At 37.0% G+C, this 22,898-nt stretch overlaps 5 protein-coding genes and 2 non-coding genes across 9 annotated transcripts in view; 5 read left to right on the top strand and 2 right to left on the bottom strand.

The window, feature by feature from the left end:
* The window catches only part of LOC111486003 (allene oxide synthase 3-like), a 2,197-nt gene extending 1,950 nt beyond the window's left edge, over positions 1-247 (top strand). Inside the window, exons 2-3 of one of the 2 annotated variants that reach the window (XM_023132991.1) lie at positions 8-29; positions 134-247. The gene's annotated coding sequence lies outside the window, so the exon portion shown is untranslated. Of the gene's footprint in view, positions 1-7; positions 30-131 lie in introns of both variants that reach the window. The other variant, XM_023132990.1, reaches the window with a different exon arrangement.
* Positions 248-291: 44 nt separating this feature from the next.
* Positions 292-365, top strand: TRNAI-AAU. Its single transcript has one exon. It is a non-coding gene; the product is annotated as a tRNA-Ile (tRNA).
* A 62-nt stretch (positions 366-427) lies between these two features.
* TRNAI-AAU lies at positions 428-501 on the top strand. Its single transcript has one exon. It is a non-coding gene; the product is annotated as a tRNA-Ile (tRNA).
* A 726-nt stretch (positions 502-1,227) lies between these two features.
* Positions 1,228-3,977, top strand: LOC111486094 (plastid division protein PDV2-like). 2 transcript variants are annotated; one of them, XM_023133104.1, is made up of 3 exons: positions 1,228-1,634; positions 2,969-3,621; positions 3,839-3,977. In XM_023133104.1, the coding sequence occupies exons 1-2, from the start codon at positions 1,389-1,391 to the stop codon at positions 3,590-3,592; spliced, it is 870 nt and encodes a 289-aa protein (XP_022988872.1). In that variant the 5' UTR covers positions 1,228-1,388; the 3' UTR covers positions 3,593-3,621; positions 3,839-3,977. The 2 variants fall into 2 exon arrangements, with proteins under 2 accessions (XP_022988872.1, XP_022988871.1); XM_023133103.1 differs by lacking the exon at positions 3,839-3,977 and having other exon boundaries at positions 2,969-3,701.
* A 3,368-nt stretch (positions 3,978-7,345) lies between these two features.
* Positions 7,346-12,393, bottom strand: LOC111485982 (cytochrome c biogenesis protein CCS1, chloroplastic). The gene is made up of 8 exons (XM_023132963.1): positions 11,912-12,393; positions 10,876-11,095; positions 10,673-10,784; positions 9,608-9,880; positions 8,947-9,212; positions 7,952-8,108; positions 7,780-7,863; positions 7,346-7,693 (listed from the first exon to the last, which is right to left on the bottom strand). The coding sequence occupies exons 1-8, from the start codon at positions 12,291-12,293 to the stop codon at positions 7,541-7,543; spliced, it is 1,647 nt and encodes a 548-aa protein (XP_022988731.1). The 5' UTR covers positions 12,294-12,393; the 3' UTR covers positions 7,346-7,540.
* Positions 12,394-12,760: 367 nt separating this feature from the next.
* Positions 12,761-13,691, top strand: LOC111486102 (transcription termination factor MTEF1, chloroplastic). The gene has a single exon (XM_023133114.1). The coding sequence runs from the start codon at positions 12,782-12,784 to the stop codon at positions 13,625-13,627; it is 846 nt and encodes a 281-aa protein (XP_022988882.1). The 5' UTR covers positions 12,761-12,781; the 3' UTR covers positions 13,628-13,691.
* Positions 13,665-22,898, bottom strand: part of LOC111485949 (phospholipase A-2-activating protein) — a 13,230-nt gene continuing 3,996 nt past the window's right edge. Inside the window, exons 5-22 of the mRNA XM_023132926.1 lie at positions 21,707-21,767; positions 21,079-21,218; positions 20,562-20,751; positions 20,295-20,356; positions 19,720-19,808; positions 19,064-19,136; positions 18,844-18,903; positions 17,652-17,798; positions 17,474-17,512; positions 17,297-17,334; positions 16,630-16,716; positions 16,341-16,506; positions 16,123-16,197; positions 15,348-15,484; positions 14,879-14,955; positions 14,383-14,452; positions 14,187-14,249; positions 13,665-14,038 (exon numbers count right to left, since the gene is read on the bottom strand). Coding sequence (XP_022988694.1) covers positions 13,898-14,038; positions 14,187-14,249; positions 14,383-14,452; positions 14,879-14,955; positions 15,348-15,484; positions 16,123-16,197; positions 16,341-16,506; positions 16,630-16,716; positions 17,297-17,334; positions 17,474-17,512; positions 17,652-17,798; positions 18,844-18,903; positions 19,064-19,136; positions 19,720-19,808; positions 20,295-20,356; positions 20,562-20,751; positions 21,079-21,218; positions 21,707-21,767 — 1,715 coding nt within the window. The 3' untranslated portion in view covers positions 13,665-13,897. The remainder of the gene's footprint in view (positions 14,039-14,186; positions 14,250-14,382; positions 14,453-14,878; positions 14,956-15,347; positions 15,485-16,122; positions 16,198-16,340; positions 16,507-16,629; positions 16,717-17,296; positions 17,335-17,473; positions 17,513-17,651; positions 17,799-18,843; positions 18,904-19,063; positions 19,137-19,719; positions 19,809-20,294; positions 20,357-20,561; positions 20,752-21,078; positions 21,219-21,706; positions 21,768-22,898) is intronic.

The raw sequence follows: 22,898 nt of genomic DNA, 5'->3' as shown, positions 1-22,898 counted from the left end.
CCCCCCCCCCCCCCCCCCTTTTATCCAAGGTAATTCTTTTTTTCCAATTTTTCAAAATTTAATTTAAAAAGGGGTAAATTAATAATAATAATGTGACAGGTAAAGGACTAACAACGTTAATTGATATTGTCAGAATAATTGAAGAACACAGATGATCAACGGTGGGGATTAAAAGAGCAAGTTCTTCGTTCTCCACGTGGTTTTATCTTCACATCAATCATTTTTAGGATTTAACTAGAATAAATAAATAAATAAATAAATAAATAAATAAATGTATTTTATGTACCACGTGGCCTATTAGCTCAGTTGGTTAGAGCGTCGTGCTAATAACGCGAAGGTCGCAGGTTCGAAACCTGCATGGGCCATAGTAGTAATATATTTCTTACATACTAAAATAATATTATAACTACAAATTTGATGCAGCAAAGGCCTATTAGCTCAGTTGGTTAGAGCGTCGTGCTAATAACGCGAAGGTCGCAGGTTCGAAACCTGCATGGGCCATAGTACTATATTCTTACACACTAAAATAATTTTATAACTACAAATTTGATGCCATAGGTCGGCCTGTTAGCTCATTTCCCTAGTTCTTACCGAAGAGAACAACTTTTAAATTATATTTAATATTATGTAAGACTGACTTCTAATTATGCGATTGAGGGTTCGAATCCCACTGGGCGTGTTATATTGTTTTTTCCTCTTTTATTTATTTATTTTTTTCCTTTCCGAGTTTCATAAAATAATACCCCTCTACTGTTTGTTAATTGAATTTTAGAATTAAGTAAACAGAAAATGTTAAAAGTAATTACATTTTATGTCACTTAAATGATATTAACGTGTAATTGATAATTAATAAAAAATTATATTACTTGGAGCATAAGCTTTCATGGGTTTACTTTGAGCTTGCTTAAGTTCTTTGTTCAATATTTGAGGATTTACCAATCTATTAACACGACTAACTTTAGAGCATTTGCTTTTAGCTTCCTTAAGTCCTTTGTTCGATATTTGAGGATTTTCCAATCTATTGACACGACTAACTTTAGAGCATGACTCTAATACCATGTTAGACGAACACGAATCTCTACAATGGTATGATATTAGCGGAGATGTGAGATTTTCATTGGCTAAAAATCTCAATAAACAATCAAAACCAATATAATTCAATTAAACAAATTTTTAATTTTGTGTTTAATGGATTGACTAAAATTGATTAGCCTGGAAACTCGAATCCCAACTAACGAAGAAGCACCCGCCACAGACTTGGTAGCTGCATTGCCGCTCCTCAGACTCTTTCCTTCATTTCATTGTCTTCGATCTTTTCGTACCTCTCAATTCTTCCCCATTTATGTTTCTCAAAAACCCTCTTGGAGGTTTCGGTTTCGGTTTGAGTCATGGAAGAACAAGGCACGGCTATAATTTTAGCAAGAGCGACGGAGCTGAGGCTGAAGATCAGAGGCTCTGTTAACACCACCACGAGTTCGCCGGAAACTGACATTCGGGATGATCGGTTCGCTGTGGATGAAAATAATGGCGTCGGTTCGAGTGGGGAGGCGGAGGAAGAAGATGAGGAATCGGTGAGGCTTTTGAAAATCTGCGATGCGCTTGCGTCTCTTGAGAATCAGCTCTCTTCATTGCAGGTTTCATTTTACCTTTTCTTGTTTTGGGAATGAGGATTGAAGAATGAGTTTCGATTTAGTCGGCTTTCTTTGGCATTTTTGTTTTAGGATGATGATAATTGAAAATTTCTGTGCCGTGTTTGATTTATATATAGACTTGGTTGATTTGATTGTGTTGATCTTGCCTCTCTGTTCCTCCCTTACAATCGAAGGTGTTTTCAAATACTGAATAATTTAGAACACGCAGATTAGTCTAAGGGTCATTGGAGCATGTGAAGAAAAAGTACAAGCAGTCACTTATTTGGAATATTAAAATCTTACCGTTTTTTCAACCACTGGTTGTTCCCAATGGGATGATTTTGTGTCATTACGTGAGGTCCCACATTGGTTGGGGACTACAGGGAAACAAGTGACCGTGAGGACGCTGGACCCTAAAGGGGAGTAGATTGTGAGATCTCATATCGGTTGGAGAGGAGAACGAAACATTGTTTATAAGGATGTGGAAACCTCTCTCTAGTAGACGTGTTTTAAAAACTGCAAGGGAAACTCGAAAGGGAAAACCCAAAGAGGACAATATCTGCTAGTGGTGGGCTTGAGCGGTTAAACATTCTACAAGTCTAGTTGAAATATGTAAAGGCTCATCACGTTCATGTATAGCTATTTCCTCATGTTGGCTATTTAGAATCTTCTCTAAACTCTACAAATAGAGGTGTTCTCAACCCTTGTAAGCAATGGTGCAATTATTCAAGCTCCAATTGAGTAAAGTTTAATAGTACTCAATCAAAAGAGGTTTCTCTTCATATCTTCTCCATTGTAATATCTTGCCTACTTTCATTCAATGCCTCCCACAGGTGCATCGTTACGACTGTGGTACTCGAGTAAAAAAATGAATCGGGAGTATGATTCTCTCTAAATTTGAACATCTTATTTCATTTATTTGCTAATACAAGTATCTGGCAGTTGTAGTTGGTGGTTTTAGTGCTTCAAGTTATGCAACTTATGGGGTTGCTAAAACCTTCAACGTCCCTAGTTGCTGGCATGTGTTTTGATATTGCTTAGATCTGTCTTTCAGTAGGTCAGTATAAGTTATTCACCAAACTGTTACTCGTTGTCCAGAAGTTAATTGATTTCTTAATTTTGACCCTCCATGTTGTCTCTACCTTCAGCTTGTAGTTTTAGAAGCCATTTTCAACATGAATATGAAATTAAACAACAATAAAGTTTGTATGTACGTCCAATATAATGGACCTAGAGAGTGCGACGTTTGTAGATAGCATCGGGGGAGTCATAGAACATTGTAATGTACTGGAAGCATGCATTTAAACCTTCTAATGCTTGTATCTTATAATTTGCAGGATTTACAACAACGGCAAAGGTACGAGAAAGAAGTAGCCCTTTCCGAGATCGAGCATAGCCGCAAGATTGTACTGGATAAGCTGAAGAAGTACCAAGGACAGGATTTGGAAGTGATACATGAGGCTTCAGCTTTTGTTAGGGAGACAGTGCAGCACAACAAGGATTTCATGCTCCCTCCATATCCAAGCCATCCTGATAAAAGCTACACACATCCCTTCCCTTCTGGACATGAGTCCGTGACTAATGGGCTAACGGACACCACGACAAATATAGCTACAAAGGAACTCACTGAATCAGAAAGAAAACAATCAAAATCGCATTCGAGGAACTCGAGAAACTCGAGAAACGGATTGGGAACTTTCGCTAGTGTAGCTGCAAAATCAGTGGTTACCGTCGTTGCCATTGTATCCATACTGCACTTAACTGGTCTTACTCCGAAGTTTGCACGGAAAGTTTCTTCTTTGAAGGTTTTCAACATTTTTCGACCGTCTGCAGCTGGAAGCAATGGATCACACAATGTATGTTCTCCAGTTGAAGCTCATCAGTGCATTGTGAAAGAGAGAATTGAAGTTCCATTTTCTTCAGCTGTGGTTAAACCAGATGTAAACTATGGAAGGGGATGACGACAATTCAATCCACAGGCTTCTGTGAGGTGTGTTTTCCAAAAGCTCTTCGTTTATGCTAATTTTTCACTTTCTTCAATAAGTAGCTGCACTGCATGAATTTGTTTTTGCTGGTCTTGTCATATGCGACATAGTAGTAGATGTTATTAGCTATATGTATTTATCCTCTGATAAAATTTTGGAAGAGAAGAGAGTGTTGACTCAACACTTCAGAGAACATACAATTCTTCACTCTTTGTTCTTCAGAAAAATGTAAAGAGTGTGCTTGTTAACCTCTGGTTGGAACGAAAAGATGAGTAGGCGACGTCTAAAACAAGTAGGGAAAGCAAGAACTCGTTGTTGTAGTCATCGACCAGAGTCGATTATGGACAAGACTACGACGAGTAGAGCTAACAAACATGGATTATACTTGTAATGGGATTTTAAACTTGTACTTTTCACATATAAGTCAAAACAAATAATTGAAGCGGGAGAACAACTTGAGTAGAGAAATCTTAAGAACTCATGGTTTATTAATTTTTTTTTTTTGTTGAAGTATTTATAGGGGAGATTGCATCATCAATTTTCTAAACTTTCAAATCAATAACTACTAAATCTTCTTGATCGATCTCCTAAACTTTCAAACGGGCGGGATGAAAGAGAAGAAGTAGAATCGGACAGAAATGAGGGATAAAGATAAGCCGAAGTAGTTGTAGGAGCAACGCTTTCATCCCGGTTTTTCATCGGACTCTATCGATCGACTTTTTCAAGAAAATGCAATAGTATTTCAGGAAGAACCCACTGTAGATCAATGACCAAAACGAAGGTAAAGCTTACAAAATTGCAAGTTTGATGAAGATTACACCCAAAATATACAACTTTGAGGTTGCAGAAGCACATTCAACAGTGTAGTAGTTGTACTCCGTGGAATCTGGACACCAAAAACAGTGGCTCGTACGTGGAATCCAAGCTTCAAAAGCTCCCTGGTTATGATTTTGCCGCTCTTTCGAATATATGAACCAAGAAATTGAACTTACCTCACTGTTCTTGAACAAATTCTTCCAGTAGCACCAGCAACAAATACAACATCCTCGTCTTTCAAATCTTCGTTCTTTCACGTTGCCGGAGCTGAATCTCACCTGACATTGCTTCAACTTGTCAAAATCAATAAATTTTAGCATGTCTTTTTTGAGTTTCCCTTTTGAGCTTCTCCAAAAGGCTTTAAAATGCATCTCTACTAAGTAAAGATTTTCACTCTCGTGTTTCGTTCTCCTCCCCGTCAATATGGGATATAACAATCCACCCTCTTCAGGGCCCAGCTTCCTCGCTTGCACTCGTTCTTTTCTCTAATTCATGTGAGACCACTACCAAATCCATCTCCTTCGGAGCCCAGCGTCCTTACTGGAACACCGCCTCGTGTCTACCCCCTTCGGGAAACAGCCTTCTCGCTGGCACATCGCTCGGTGCCTGACTTTGATACCATTTGTAATAACTCTAAATTTTCACATACTCAGAGTTGCTACTAACGTCTCATGCTTATCTATAATGCGAAAATATCTCTGGCATGAAACATCATTCATAGCATAAACTTCAAAAAATACTTAAAAATAACTTTTTCTTTGGAAAACACAACCATGATCTTGCGTGTTTAAATACAAAATACTGAAATGTAAGAAAATAAAAGTAATACAAAATAACGTAGGTCGTCTCATGTGTTAGATCTTATTCATTGTGATCTTTGGGGTTCTTCCTCTGTCAAATCAAATTCGGGTTTTATTTGTTATGTTATTTTTATTGATGATTATTCTCGATTCACTTGGCTTTATCTTTTAAAATTTAAATATGATTTCTTTCATATTTTTCTTCAATTTCAAAAATTTGTGGAAAATCAATATTCTTCTCGTATCAAGGTATTTCAAAGCGATGGAGGTATGAAATTTACTAGCACTTGTTTCAAAACTCATTTACGTAATTTTGGCATCCACCATCAACTCTCTTGTCGATATACACTTGCTCAAAATGGTCGTGCTGAGAGAAAACATCGTCATGTGACTGAGATTGACTTGACCCTTCTCTTTCGCTCTCATCTTCTTCTCGTTTTTGGGTTGATGCCTTCAGCATTGCAGCTTATATTATCAACCGGTTGCCTACTCCACTTCTTTCTTGGAGGTAAGTCATCATTTGAACTTCTTTATGACTACATTCCACATTATGACAATTTTCATCCTTTGGTTGTCGTGTTTGTTCTTATTTGCGTGATTATATGCCCAACAAGCTTTTTCCCCACAGCATTCCTTGTATTTTTTTGGGTTATAGTCCTGCTCATAAAGAGTTCCGCAGTCTTGATCCCGCCACCACTAAGGTATATATCACCCGCCATGCTCAATTTGATGAAACTCACTTTACTGCTATCCCTAGCTCCCAGGCCCAACCATTTTCCTCTCTTCCTATTTCAAATTTCTTGGAACTACATCTTTATCATATTGATTCATCGCACATTCCTCGATCCAGTTTATCCCTGTGTGATATTTATTCTAACCTTGTTGATGAGTCTGTGCAGGTTGATACTTCTTTGGCAGGTTCCACTTTACCTCCCTCTACTTCTAATTCGACCTCTATTGAACCTACTGTTGATTCCTCTTCTTTGGGCACTCATCCTATGATCACACGAGCCAAAGTTGGTATATTCAAGACTCGTCATCCAACAAATCTTGGTATTTTGGGCTCATCTGGACTTCTTTTTGCTCTTCTTGCATTCACTGAGTCAAAAGAATTCAAATCTGCAGCTAAGAATCCTACTTGGGTTGCTGCCATGGATGAAGAAATTCGAGCGTTACAACAAAATGATACTTGGACTTTGGTTCCTCGTCTTGCCAACACCAACATCGTAGACTCTAAATGGGTACTTCCCTACACACGACTCACACGTGCGAGTGTGAATCCCTAGGGTGCTTGCACACCCCCTGGATCCTTTGGTCAACTAATCTATAGCAACGTCCGGAAGTCAGCGGAACTCCATAGTGTCATGAACCTCATGAACACTCTCATCTGTGCGCATTTGCACTCATCATCATATTGTTCTGTCCGCACTTGTCATCTCTAGGAGAAGTAGCTCTATGCATATGAATATACAACATGCATGAGGTCCCCACCTTTTCTTTCCTTGATTAATCCATGTTAGCATGGGGAGTTAGTTGAGAAGGAGAATTGGCTACCCAAGGGTCCTATCACAATCGGTGTTACATCCGGTGCCTCAACCCCCGATAAGGTTAGCCATACACTTCGGCTTATATGCTTGCTAGTACATATTGGATCTGCAATAGATTTATAACCGTAACATGTCTGTACTCTTTTGACTAGGTTGTCGAAGATGCTCTTGTCAAAATCTTCGACATTAAGCGTGAAGAAGCATTGCAGGTTGCGTAAATTTATAGGTTAGAAGTTCAAATTGACTTGTTAGAGACAAGAGTTGCATGATCGTAAATGTGTGACTAAAGGTGATACCCTCCTTTTATCAATCATATACCCTCTTGTATCAAAACAGTAATGTTGTGCAGTAAAGATCTTAGTCCTCACAGAAATGCATTACATAGTTTGAGTACATCAAGTGTGTCGACCTTGAAAAACCGCTGAATCGTACCTGCAGTTGTATCGTTTGGACTTTCGAGTCGATTATTCACCCTCAAATTACAGAAATGCATTATATAGATTTCTCTATTTAATATGATATTAGGGATATTTTCTAATAATAAATGGAGTACATGGCTACCTGTGTTACATTATATACAAAAATTATTTGACTTGTAACATGTCGGTGATGAAAGAATTATAAATTGGTAAAACCGTCCTCTATATGTATATATAAGAAAGAAGACTTCCAACTGTGATCTCAGGCCAAAAATTTGTAGTTGGACACTGTTTGTTGCTCTCTTTGATGAGTGCTGGCTTGTTCCATTTTTGTCTTAGTAATTAGGCATCATTGTTATTCAACCCATTGTGAGATGGTTCGATGATTTCTGGAACGCGATCGAGTAAACTGTCAATCTCCTCTGGAAATTCGACCTTTGCACGGTTCGTCTTTCCTCCGACGATCACCACTGTTCCGTCTTGTATGGCCCATATCTTTCAACCAAAGAAATGGTAAGTACAACATGTTATCTTTTTCTAGCATTGAGCATCAATAATAGCTTGAAGAAAAGCATATTTACCTGTGAATGAGAGAGAAAACTGATACATGTTGTGAGCATTAGAGCACCAAATCCAGCATAAACAACAGGCACTCCTGGGTCAGTCTGGAGAAAAATATGCAAATATCAATGATAGTTAGTATCCAGTTTTGACACACCAGCTGAAAACTACTGAACGTTTCCGAGTCGTTACCTTCAACTCCAGCCCAGTGCTGCCAATAGCATCAAGTATTTCAATTTTCATACCGTCGATATCAATCGGAAGCTTAGAGCTTGGACGTCGAACCCCGACAAACTTCCCTTCCTGATCATACAGGACAATGGATTGCAGATCACGAGCAAGCATTGATCTGGAATTACATCATTAATATATAAGATGAGAATACCATCCAAAGTAACAAGGATAGCCACAAAAAACTACATCCTTAAGTTTACAGATGTAGTATGAACCAAGATGCCGACCCCATGGCCTCCAAATGCATAAAAGATACTCAATTTGGCATATATATATATAACCGTCCAAGCCCACCGCTATTTTTCGTTTTGGTCCATCATGTATCGCCATCAGCCTCATGGTTTTAAAATGTGCCCAATAGGAAGAGGTTTCCACACCCTTATAAGGAATGTTTCGTTCTCCTCTCCAATCGATGGGGGATCTCACAATCCACCCCCCTTGAAGGCCCAATGTCCTCGCTGGCATACCGCCCGGTGTCTGGTTCTGCTACCATTTTTAACAGCTCAACCCCGTCGCTAGTAGATATTATCTACTTTGGCCCGTTATGTATCACCATCACCCTCATAGTTTTAAAACGCATCTCCTAGGGGAATGTTTCCACACCCTTATAAGAAATGCTTCGTTCCCTTTTCCAACCGATTTGGGATCTCACAATATAACCGGTCTTTCCCTTGATAGATATAGGGACATGTTTGAGGGTGATTTTAAAATGTTTAAAATCATTTTTGTCATGCTGAAAATTACTCCAAACATGCATTTAATCATTCAAAATCATTTCAACATTTGACTTCATACTTTAAAACGTGGCGGAAATGATTTGGAATGACTAAATGCATGTTTAAGAGTAATTTTTAGCTTGACAAAAGTGGTTTAAACCGTTCCAGAATTACTTCCAAATATATCGGAATCAGAAGCATCAGATAATGATGAACCTACAAAAAGAAACGACATACATTCCTTTCACATCAGGTGAATCGACATCTCCAACGGGTAAGAAAGTCCCATAAAGCTTCTTGTCTCCATTGATCTTAAGAGGTGCCACAGCCAAGTTAAAAGGTCCTTCATCATTCTTGAGTATTTGCAGAGCTGAAAATCCCCAATCAGTTTGGTAAATTGTAAAACCTCCATACCGTAAAGGATTATTTACACTGATTGTCTTCCTCATCACCTCTTTCCCATTAAGGTCAAATAAAGAAAGATCACTATGAAACTGTTTCACCTGCAAAATCAGTTGTCTAGGTCAATTTTCACCTATCCCGACTATTCTCATAGGACAGCTACTTGACCCTACAATATTTGATCCTACAGGAGGAGGTGGACCCTGTAACTTGAACTTCTTACATTAATTCTTATTGATCACAAGACCAACCCATGCATGTTGAAGATTGTTGGGAGGGGGTCTTACGCTAGCTAATTTAGGGAATGATCATGAGTTTATGAGTAAGGAATACATCTCCATTGGTATGAGGCCTTTTGGAGAAACCCAGAGTAAAGCATAAGAGCTTAAGCTCAAAGTGGGCAATATGATACCATTGTTGAGAGTTGTGATTCCTAAGATAGTTTTTACTCTACCAGTTTTATACCGTTATTATTGGTTTCTTCATCCAGACATACCTCTCCACTGTCATAGTAATCCATGTAGAAGTTGTTGACATGGACTTCAGTATTGAAAGCTTCAGTTGGCTTGGACAGAAACCCGCTCGGGTTCAGAACATCTCCAACGACAAAATTCAGTCCCTGAGGAACTGTAACAGAACCTCTGAAGCTCCCAGCTGCACTGAGAGTTGCACCACCCATAATCAAAAGCATGGCCAAATGTACACCAATAGGCGCAAATCGTCCAGCCAATCCCTTGAAAGCATATAAAGTTGGCCCTTTAATAAATACCTGCAGAATTGATGATGATTGATGTCATTTAGTGAACTACACTTTCAGCTTACACACTTGGGGAGCTACCAACAGGAAGACAAGAAGCTTGCTATAAGAAGTAGCATCTAGAGACCATATTTGGCTTGTATGGTATAATCTATTTCTGATTTAATTTAGACACTGAAATTAGCATGACCAAGATCTGAGTTTGATGCTGATTAAGTTGCTTTCCATGATTTCAAGTAAAAAAAAGCACATGCATGTTATGTAATATTCCACGTAGATTGGGGAGGAGAACGAAATACCCTTTTTATAAGGGTGGAAACTTTTCCCTAGCAGACACGTTTTAAAAACCTTGAGGGGAAACCCCAAAGAGGACAATATCTAGTAGCGGGGGCTTAAGCCGTTACAAATGGTATCAGAGTCAGACACTAGGCAATGTGCCAGTGGATAGGCTGAGCCCCGAAGGGGTGGACATGAGGCTATGTGCTAGCAAAAATGTTGGGCCCCAAAGGGGTGGATCGGATGGAGGTCCCACATCGATTGGAGAAAGGAACGAGTGCCAGCGAGGACGCTGGCCCCGAAGGGGGTGGATTGTAAGATCCCACATCGGTTGGGAGGAGATCGAAACACCCTTTATAAGGGTGTGAAAACTTTTCCCTAGCAGACGCGTTTTAAAAACCTTGAGGGGAAGCTCGAAAGGGAAAACTCAAAGAGGACAATATCTGCTAGCGGTGGGCTTGGGCCATTACATAGAATGATAAAATAGTATAATCATATAAGAAGCAAGAATCCATATTGAGTTACAACCTCATATCCTGCTCCCATTAAAACAACCCCCAAATCTTGGACTGATGCTCTGGGTAAAATTTCAGAACATTCCAGCTTTCTAATAGCATCACCGGACTGCAAAAAGTTCCATCTGCATACAAAATTTGAATGTTCATAACAAAAAAGGTAGAAAGATGAATGTGTCTGTGTTAAAGAAAGAGAAAGAGGGAGAGTATTGTAACCTTCTTGCAACCTTAACAAGAGGAATCTGAGTTGTGTAAGTGCATGCCATGAGTGAGAGCCCAAGAAGAGATAACATGGCTAGAAAAATGGTAGATGTGTACATATGATCAAACCCAAGAGTGAGAATCCATCTCCAAGTGAAGAATCCCCACATAGGGTTATCTTCAGGGTACTTCTGGAAATAAAAATCAGGGGCCTCTCCCTGATCAATGAAAGTACCTGCAAATGAATACTAAACATGATGAACTCAGATTGATTTTTCAGTAATAAGCCATCATTTATACATGTCCAACAGCAGATGCAGCCAAGGGCTTTCTAAACTCAACAAGTTCGTCAATATTGTTGTTGAGGATTATTGGGAGGGAAATCCCACCTTCGCTAATTTAAAAAATGATGATGAGTTTATGAATTTATAAGTAACGAATATATCTTCATTGGTATGCGACCTTTTGGGGAAAGCAAAGCCATGAGAGCTTATGCTCAAAGTAGATAATATCATACCATTGTGGAGAGTTTATGATTCCTAACATGGTATCAGAGTCATGCCCTTAATTTATCCATGGCAATAGAATCCTCAAGAGTTGAACAAAGAAATTGCTACCCTCGGAGGTGGAGTCAAAAATGACTCATGTGTCGAAGAAAGGGTGTACTTCGTTTGATAGCTCTAGAGAAAGGAGTTGAGCCTTGATTAAGGAGAGGCTATTCGAGGACTACATAGACCTCGAAGGAGGCTCTATGGTGTACTTTGTTCGAGGAGAGGATTGTTGGGAGGGAGCCCCACATTGACAAATTTAGAGAATGATCATGGGTTTATAAGTAAGGAATACATGTCCATTGGTATAAGGTCTTTTGGAGAAACCAAAAGCAAAGCGTTGAGAGCTTATGCTTAAAGTGTATAATATCATACCATACCATTATGAGAGTCATGATTCTTTAGAAGGAAGATTACTGTACTTTTTTTTCCCATCAAAGAACCACATTCAATCCAGATAGTAAACCGAATACAGAGAGATAGCCAACAAAAATAGGTCATACCAAGAGCCATGAGGGCAGCGATGGTGAACATTTCTCCAATAGCCAAAGGCAAATTAGACAAAGCCCCCAAAATCCTCTTCGGCAATCTCTTCACAAGCTTCATCATCAAACCACTCCCATTTCCAGACTTGACTTCGGCTTCAGTGTTGTTTCCATTATTGTTATCAGTCTCCTCCGCAAGCGGCGGCGCTGCTTCAGAGAGCACAATCTTGTTGCTGACGTTCTTCGGCTTCTTGTCCTGCGATGCCTTCACCTTACAAGTGACGCTAAAAGAGAGAGTTCTGCAGCAGAGATTTGGAGTGATTTGAGGCCTGAAGGCAGAGTGAAGAAAAGGGGTTTTGGATAAATATGGGTTTGGATTGTGAAGGATCAATCCCTCCATTGTTGCAGAAATTATGAAGTGGGTTTCCACTTTCTTGCCCCGCCAGCGTTAATAACGACCATACCTCATGCTTTATCCTCGCGAAGATTTTTTTTCTGCTCCTTAGTTTTTTATTTTAAACTTGTTAGACATGCCTAATCTCATTCTCCATCAATGAATCTTACATGTATATATATATATATATAGATATATATCACTAAATTAATTATAAAAAAATACTTATAAATTTTAAACTTTATCTATAAAAAAAAAAAGAAAAAATAAATACAAAACTTTAGTAGATATTAACATTCAATTAGGCTAATGTAATTAACTTTAGTAAAAAAAAAAAAAAAAAATTAACTTAATTATTAATCAATTTTTATTCTTAAATTTTGAATTTTTCAGTTAAAAAAATGTATTGGAAAATGATTATTAAAAAGGGATTTTGTGTGAACCTTATCAGAAAATCATTGGCGCTGAAAGAAAGAAGGCAGCAGCCAATTGGCATGGCGGTTGGAGCTCTCTCTCACCCATTCACCACCATCTCTTCCCTCTCTCATTCCAACTCTCCCACCTCTAGACCTCCTCCTTCTCCTCCTCCTTCTCCTCCTCCATTCCTCAACTTCCGCACTGCACATTCCCATAACCTCCGTTACCTCAAATCCCTCCGCCTCCTCGATTCCCATAGTACAAAGTTCCGATCTCCCGATGCCGTCCATAGTATCCTCGCCACCGTCCATTTCCTCAAGTCCAAGGGCTTCTCCGACTCCGACTTCCCCACACTTGCCTTCCTCTGCCCCCAACTCTTCTCTCCCGACTTCGATCCCACCGACATTGCTCCTGTCTTCGACTTCTTGGCTGCCGATCTATCCGCTTCCATCCAAGAATCACGTGGCATGATCCTCCGCTGCCCTAAGCTTCTCTTCTCCGACGTCGAGTTGTGTCTCCGGCCAACACTCAGATTCCTGAAGCAAATAGGGCTTGAGAATCTGAACACGCCCAGCAATCTAAAATCGCACCTGTTGAATACTCGGGTGGAGAAGCTGAGAGGCAAATTCAGATTCTTGCAGGAGTTGGGATTCTCACACGAGGAGGCAGCAAAAGTATGCAGGAGAATGCCAGCGCTATTCGGGTACAGTGTAGAGGAGAATTTGAGGCCGAAGTATGAGTATTTGGTGAATGAAATGGAGAGAGATCTGGAGGAACTGAAAGAGTTCCCGCAGTACTTTGCATTCAGTCTGGAGAGACGAATAGCGCCAAGGCATTTGCATCTCAAACAAAGGAACCTTAGAATTCCACTCAACAGAATGCTCTTGTGGAGTGACCAAAAATTTTACACCAAATGGAAATGATATGTAAATGTTTTGTTGGTTTATATTGAACTCATAATTCCTTCAAACAGAGTTAGTAGTGACAGGGCAGGGGGTTCAACAAGTTAATGTTGTCTTTACTTGTACAAAGAAAACATGCATTATGAAACTCTGCATTTTCCGGTGTATAAAATGAGGGGCTCAACAAGACAAAGGACTCCCATCAGTCTTCCTCAGTTTGAAGCTCCAGAGTTCAGCTCCAGAGTTGGGTACTCTTCTTCCTCAGTTTCGTCTCAGCAGATACCAAGTCATCTATCTATCTTTTATCAACAGTTCAATATCTGCTCCAACTTCAGCTATCTTGGCATCTTTAGAAGCACTTGCTTTTCGGGCAATGCTCTTGACATCGAAGTCTAGTGCAGTTCTTGTCATATCATCACCACCTTCAATCATCTACAGAAAAATACAGGAAAATTACTTTGAATTTAAGCATTAGTAAATAAGTACCATCAGATATATCAGAAGAAAAGTAAATGGTTGTGATCACTGGAGATGGTTTCAGTAAGAAAATTGTAACAATGAAAAGTAAGCAAGAAAATACCAGAGATCCAATGGCAACCAAGGCCCTGAACTTTGAATCAGCTTCAAGACTTTCTTCTGAAATCTGCCAAAATCAATGAATGGTATCATGTAATCAGAAAAGCTCACACAAGTTCATACTTTACACTGATCAGACACCGAAGTTTAACTAGAGCAGAAGCAAATCAGATTTATGTACGTATAGAAAAAAGAAGTACCTCAATTGCAGCTGAAAGAACTTGGCACTGACCATCAAAATCCTTTTTCTCAATTAATAACACAGCAAAACTGACAAGTCCACAAGAGAAAAAGAAAGAGTGAAGCATTCATAGTCAGCAGTCAGCTTATGCATTACTTCAGAGGAAAATATATAGTAAATCCAACAATGGCAAGCTGATGGAGATGAAAAGGCCTAGCTTTCATCAGAAAAATGGAAAAAGAAGATGAAACATATTTCACATTTGGTATTTCAAAAACAATACTTAAGAGATGCTTTTTCTTCTCGTAATTTTGTAATTATTTGAAACTGAAGGACCGAAGTAGATTATTTTCAATTAGAAATGGAAATAGGAGGATTCTCCATGATAAACAGGAAGTTGATCACCCAATAAGTCATAAACGTAATGATCATTCACGTTCCATTTAATCCGATATAAGTATAATATATATATATATATATATATATATATATATATATATTGTTTATAGACTTACTTCAGGATCAATGTTGAAAAAGACAGTTGTACAGCCTTATTTGCAGCTGAATAGCAACTTGAGTATGCATCAATAATCTGCAAAATCATTTAGCGAATCTATAGCATAAGCACAAAGGTAAATATTGGGCTTTTCCGGTTTTCACAATCGCGAGGACGTGTGATTAATTAATGTGTTAGTGTTTATTTTATATACAGGCCACGAAATCTATTCACCAACAAATTATTTCCTTCCAAGTCTCGGATGTTAGGTTGACAACCAATGAAATGTATTAGTTTAGATGGACACAGTACAAACTATTATTTAACGACATTAAAAGATGAAAAATCAGAACCTATCACACAGTAAAGTAATCAACAAATCTAAACAAACAGAATGTTCTTTGATCTTTTGTTTATATATATATATATATATAGAAACTACAAAAGTATTCCAAACAGGTAAAATAAAATTGGTTTGGAGTTCAAACCTCACTACGACGTTTCTGCAACCAGTCATAATAACCTGAATTCTTGAATAGATTGGCTATGAGCCGTATGCTTGTCAAAAGATTTGCACCAAACGCTGGTGGAGTTGTAACTTTCTGAATCAGTTCCAGAAGAATATCTGGCAAAAATTCAACACAAATATCAACATTAAGAAGGAATACTACAATGAAAAAATCGCATGGATCTTAATTGAAATTTTGTTATCATTTCTAGAAAAAAGGGTTTGTTTGGCTCATACCATAAAACTTGTTTCTCGAAGTTGACCAAATAAAAATAAATTAATAAATGCTTGGAAACTCTTTAAAATTCAAAACGTGTTTGTTTACAGTATCCTAAAATTATTTGCATAATACAAGACTTGGAACAATTATTATCTAAAACTTCTTATTCACAAAATTGAGTATTTTATTTATAAAAATTATAGTACCAATAAAAAAGGAAAAAGAAAAGTGGCATTTGGAAGAATATCAAACACTAGTAACAAGTGGTAGAAGTTATCGACAATTTTTCAATATCTAATAATTCGTCCCAAAAGTTTCTCCAACTAAAATCTAGCACAACCACACATATTTTGGTAATCATTTTTTCTAGTTTTCACTCTTCCTGAATCATCAATCATTTTTTTTAATAAGTTGCTGGACAAGGATAGAGAGAAGAATATGCATAACAATCTTAAAAATTAGTGAATCTGATTCTTGGTATGGGTTATGACAAGAGAGAAAAAATCCAGAGCAGCCAAGATCTTAATAAAATTACCATCAGAATCAACAAGCTTCAAAAGCATTATTGCTCCATCAGGATGCAGAACAGTCATCCGTAGCGTGTCAATAACTGCAGAACCAGCATAAGAAAAATCATCATTTAAATATGAAAGATTTGGGATAAATACCAATATCACCTATTTAGCCGCATGGACTAAGTAAAGGAATGAAAGAGAAGAAGGGGAGAACAAAAGTCAGAAAAATCACATTTACCTGGAAACAATAATTCACACGGCCACGTTCTAAGCAAATTCAATAACAATGCAACATCAGCATCTGTGAATTTGGTAGAATGATAATGTGATGTATCCTTCAATATTTTGACAAGAGCGCCAAGTCTGGAAACCTCAATCTCTGGCAAAGAATAATTCTTTTTATCCTTCAAGGAAGGAAAAGGTATGATTAGCGAAAATGGGTACAATAAAGCAAGTACGACAACCATTAAGTTAACATCCAAAGAAAGAACAGGTTTGGTTGCAAGTAATATGATAGAGGAACCTACCGAATCAGCAAGCAATGCATTGTTGAACTCAACTATCTTTTTCAGTATCCCGTCAAACTGAGCAACATCAAACACAAGAGCTCCTTTCTGGAAAACAACAATTTGCAGGAAAAGAAAAAAAATTAACATAACAAAACAAATGAGTAAGCGACACAAGAAAAAATGGCCAAACTACTTTAAAGATACCAATAATAATATAACCAGCAACACATTATATAGTTAACATGCGGAATTAAATAAGTTATTAATATAAAGCTAAATCACTATTTAATAGATCTATTATGAACTATCAAGTTGCAATTTATAACCAGACCAATTCCTAGCTAAAATGAGAATAAATATTGATTAACTTGAGTTAGTAAACCAAAAGGGGAAATCTCAGTTAACAGGGCAGACAAATAAAAGTGAAGGTTACTCCCAAAGCATCAACTAGCATGTAGTTCTAAGAACTTTCACATGCTCTTGTAATCTCCAGCTTTTCAATTCTCAAAATGAGTTATAATTTCTGAAGTCCAGATTTTGGGGGCATCCAAAGACAAACTTAAAAAGCAGACAATTGATGAACCCTAATGGCAAAGTGAGATGAGCAGGCCATTCAATCAAGTGAACATTCCTAGGTGTGGTGTATAAATTATACAATCATAATCCCCAATGCATAATAGCATACCTTAGGGATGTGCTTGAAAACAGGTTTATGTGATTCATCTGCCAAGAAATAGAATATTCAAATATTACTAAGAAAAAACGAATCTGATTTTAATAAACTTACTTTTGATTTTTCACACCATCCCTCAAGAAGTACAAAAAAACATGTAGCAGTTAGCATTAGACAAAAAGTGCATACCTGAAACATTTGAAGGTCCACCAGGCACATAAGCACTAGCTGATACCAAAAAGGAGAAAAAAAAAAAAAAAGAGAGAGAGAGAGAGAGAGAGAAATCAGTTTTAAATGCCAACAGGAGAATTGTTCACATTAACAAAACCAATATTTTTCCACAGTATTGTCACAGAACACTACTCACAGCCAGTATAAGGATCACGAAATGATGGATCAACAACAAAATTCGTTTTTCCAGAATTTTGGAGTATGAAATCAACCACTTGTTGCCGATAGACAAGAGGAAGATTCTCTTTGAGAAGCCAATTATCAGCAGTAGTATATGGATCATCTGGAAAGTTTTCATGGTTAGTTCTGTACCAATCATCAAATACAACAGGCATTCTTTCTTTCTATTGTTAAGAAATACCCTTCACTATGATGTAACTATGAAGTACTGAGATTTTCATGTGGAAATAAATGGTACAAATGGTAGAAATAAAGTCATCAAGGAGTGGCCTGCCCCTACTGCTATTACAAAAATTCAGAATTTCTATAGGTCTGTAGGATTTTGCAGAAAATTCATTTGAAATTTCAACGTTGATGCTCCAATAACAGAATGCTCGAGAAAGAGTAAATTCAAATGAGGTGAGACTTAACATGACAGCTTTGAGCCTCTAAAGGAGAAACTATGCACTCCCAGTTCTAGATCCTTGTGACTTTTCTGAAGTTTTATTGTTGAAGTCAGGAAGTGGATACATCAGAAATATGGATAGGAATTTAGGTCATCACAAAGTGTCCAATAGAATTTTAAATGAAAAGTCAAGTGAAGCTACAACAAAATGACACATACGAACAATAACCATAGACATTGGTTAGGACTTTATGCAGTGTGTGAAAACAACTTAGTTGTTAACAACGCTCAAATGGCTTTCAATTTCTCAATCACGCAGCGAGAGAAACCGTGTTCAATTTGTCAAGTTACTAGACTTCAACTAAAGATTGTGATAACTGAGATAAGAGAAGCTAATAAACACTGAAAGAATATAATTTTTCTATTTTCTAGACTAGTCCTCTCCACTCATATGGCCTTTAGAAGTGTATTTTGTGGGATCAGCATCCAACCAAATACTTGAATTTTGAAAGCCTTCCAATTCCACTACATTGGACATCAAAGGAAAAAAAAAAAAAAAAAAAAAAAAAAAAAAAAAAAAAAAAAAAAAAAAAAAAAAAAAAAAAAAAAAAAAAAAAAAAAAAAAAAAAAAAAAAAAAAAAAAAAAAAAAAAAAAAAAAAAAAAAAAAAAAAAAAAAAAAAAAAAAAAAAAAAAAAAAAAACACAACAAAATGAAAATGCAGTAAAAAATAACACTAAAAATAAATAAAAAATAAACAATCACCTGATAAATTGTAAGGCAATTTTCGAATAGGCTCCCCATCTCCGATGTCTACATCAAATACTGAGCAATAAATTGAAAGAGTGATTAAATGTGCATATAGAATATGCAAATGTCACTGATGTCATTAGAGAAATAAAATGAAAAAGTGGTTAAAGATATAAAATATGCAAATGTCACCGATGTCATTAGAGAAATCAAATGTAGTAGTTAAAATGCTGACCAAAATCATACTCAGCTCCATCAAGAACAGGTTTCCCTCGGCTATCATCTGGTCCATCAACAACTTCACCAATCTACAAATTAAGGAATATACATATATACATTACGGATGCTCCACTTTTCGTAAAATAATTCAGATGACAGAAAAACCCAAGTTCATGAATTTCAAATAGAGGACTTGAATCTTACTGAAAAAACAATAATTACAAGACCTGCTAAAAGGGTAGGTAATATTCAAAGTAAATGAATAATTACAAAATGCCAATTTCCTCAATCTGTTAAGATTCAACACCTAAACCCTAAATTGGATTGATATATGACAGTCACCAAAATGAGGTTTCAAGAAATATCATGTCAACAAGAGCACAAGTCAAAAAAAAAAAAAAAAAAAAAAAAAAAAAAAAAAAAAANTTTTTTTTTTTTTTTAAAAAAAAAAAAAAAAAAAGAGAGAGAGACCAAAAGGATAAATTACGGAAGTCTTTGGAAAGAGACGCTCAAAGAGAAGTGTTAAACTTGGCACGAGCTGACAACTCCTCTCAAGGACTCTCCAACCCACTAAAAATTCTCTGTTCCTCTCTAGCCAAATATTCCGTAATTTATCCTTTTGGTCATGAGAAGATATGGATAATGTAGAGACATATTGATAACTAAATTTACCTTATCCCATTTGTAATCTTTTGAATTCCATGAATAAGCAACACCATTATCTCCCTCTCTGATAACTTTTGTCTGCCCATTGCTGGTTCCTGATGCCAGGAAAATTCAAATATATTAGAAATTCTACCAATACCGCTGAACACCAAAAACCTCGTAGGGTTTAGGGTTTAGGGATGAGGGGAAAACATTGAGTTCTATATTTTAAACTATAATATTAACAAAAAGAAGATTAAAATGTTTAGAAAGAAGACAGCCACCGACATTTTCTAACTTGTTCAAATAACTCATAACCCTATTGTATACTTAATATGAAACCAAAAAAATTATTTAGCATAATGAATGTATAATTCATAATCAGAATGTGATATTTAAACATGTCACTTGTGATGCCAAAATATTGTGAACTTCAAGAAACTAACAAGTCATGCAGAAAATGACAGCTATGGTCCACATTTGCAATCATAGAATCCGCACCCAGCCACTTTGCATCAAATATACAAGAGAATAAGGGAAAAAAGGGTAGAGAAGTGGATAACATCTTGGTTTCTTATTGAAATAGAATACTGCAACCAGACCTGGAATTTGCAAAGCCTCCATCCCTGGTAATTCTTCCAGTTTCAATCCTCCAACCCTCTTACTGTCACAAGTAAGTTAAAGAGAAAACTTAGAATCCAAGATTGACAGTCAGCATAACAATAAAGGTACACATAAGCTAAGAAGCACAGATACAAATATGAGACGTCAATATGACACGGCACAAAAAATGGTGAATAGTAAAGAATTTTGGAACTTCCTCTTCGTTTGTGTGTGTATGGGTGGGAGGTGGCAGCAGTTCAGGGTACCTCTTCAACTTATATTGAGATAGTCTGGAAGCAAAAGACTCCAATTCTTGGGGCTCTGCAATTCTTTCCTGATCTGCAGTCCACACACGTAGTACTCCATCTGAACAAGCTGTGACAATATCTCCATTTTCCAAAAACTTGGCATCCCAAACACAACCTGGATGCTCGATGCTCTGGACACAAATTCCATCTGCAACACAAGCAATCCAACTTCGTGATATCAAACTGCAATTTTTATAAAAAGAACACTCTTTATCCCCAACACAAACAATCCATCTGAACAAGCTGTGACAATATCTCCATTTTCCAAGGATGTTGGACTATTCTTTTGGAGTCCCTTTTCATAGCTTGCTAGGATCTTTTGATTGGGCTGTTTTTCTTTATCCCCTAGTATATTTTTTCACTTTTCTCAGTTAAACTCGGTTTCTTAAATTTTAAATACTACTATTAATAATAAAATAAATAAATAAATAACAAAAACAAAAACCCTCACAAATTTCTAGATAGAAGTAGTAACCTTTCCATATCTTTGCTGAACAGTCTTCACTCCCGCTAACAATAAGTCCGGAAGCATGTGAATCCACTGAATACACAATGGAAGCATGACCAACCATCTCCATCAATGTTTGACCACTTAGTGCCCATAACCTAATGGAACTGTCAGAATAGGGGGGAAAAAAACAATCATTTTCATTATCCCACTTAGTACCAGAAATACTCCAGATGTTCCTCTCATGTGAAATAGATAAAGATCAAATGTTGGTACTCTGACTTTATGATAATGACTTGCATCCCAACACTCTACCTTTCAACTATGCTACAACAGTGTACTACTCAAATGTTTAGCCCTACTCAAAAACTGTCTTTATTTTGAAGAAAACTATTGCAACGAGAGATACTAAATTCAATTTCATCTCTCATCCTACCTCTTTTGACAAGAGAAAGAAGAGTTAATCTTGGAACCGTGTCATTTCAAAGTACTTTTATTTGAGCATGATCCATTGATTTTCAATCATTCAATCCACTAACAAGACAAACAAGTTCTTCATCTAAGAAAATTATAGCCCAAAACAAAATTCATTTTGAAGCATAAATAAAAAAAATTAAGAATAATAATATACACTGATAAATAGGTAAAAGTTTACCCATCATGAGATGCAGAGAGCACTCCCAGATCAGACATCACTGACAAACTTCGGACCGTATCTATAGAATGTAAATAAAATTCATCAAGACATGTTATTTGTAAGATCGAGTTTTCCTGCTAACAAAAGTATTAACAATAACGGTAAAAATATATCCATTGATACAAATATATCATGGGTCAAGCAGAAAACAAAATATACTCGATAGTTTTTTCAACAATCCTTCAGAACTCTAAAGAATTTTGAAGACTTCAGAGATCATGCTTTTATGAAACAGGATTTCTTAGCAAAAAACTCCAGATATGAAACAGTCACTTCTAGAATTGATCTTTCGCATTGAGCTCCATGTCCTAATAAAAAAGCAGTGACCAACTATAATAAATTAGCAATCATTGCTTCAATAGAAGGAGTTTGTCATGTATAGGTGGATGATGAATGGCATGATTATGAGCCCAATTTAATATAACTGAAAGAGTGTTGTGTTCTGAGATCCCACATTGATTGGGGAGGAGAACGAAGAATTCTTTATAAGGGTATGAAAACCTCTCCCTAGCAAACATTTTAAGAACCTTGAGGGGAAACCCAAAAGAGAAAGCCTAAAGAGGACAATATCAGTTAACGGTGGGCTTGGGCTGTTATAAATGGTATTAGAGCCAAAAACGGGGCGATGTGCCAGTGAGGAGGCTGAGTCCCGAATGAGGTGGATACAAGGCAGTGTGCCAGCAAGGACGCTGGGCCCCCCAGGAGGGTGGATGGTCCCACATTGATTGGAGAAGGGAATGAGTACCAACGAGGACGTTTGGCCTCAAAGGGAGGTGGATTGTGAGATCCCACATCAGTTGGGGAGGAGAACTAAACAAAATTTATAAGGGTGTGAAAACCAATCCCTAACATACGCGTTTTAAAAACCTTGAAGGGAAGCCTGAAAGAAAAAGCCCAAAGAAAACAATATCTGCTAACGATGGACTTAGGCTGTTACATGTGTAGTCAACTAAAAACATTTCAAGTTTAAAAAACAAATATATAATAGTTTTAAACAAACTCAGATTCTCCTACCCAATAAAAAACATCAGATTAAATACCCCGGGGCAATCCTTAACATTCCTGCATTACACCTCTAGCCTTCAAATCCAAAAGCCTGAGGCAAAGTCATTCATCACAATTATGAAAAAAAAAAAAAAAAAAAAAAAAA

Source organism: Cucurbita maxima, unplaced genomic scaffold (genome assembly GCF_002738345.1).
Source record: "Cucurbita maxima cultivar Rimu unplaced genomic scaffold, Cmax_1.0 Cma_Scf00011, whole genome shotgun sequence".
NCBI classification, from domain to species: domain Eukaryota; kingdom Viridiplantae; phylum Streptophyta; class Magnoliopsida; order Cucurbitales; family Cucurbitaceae; genus Cucurbita; species Cucurbita maxima.
This window is presented reverse-complemented; position numbering and strand designations above follow the sequence as displayed.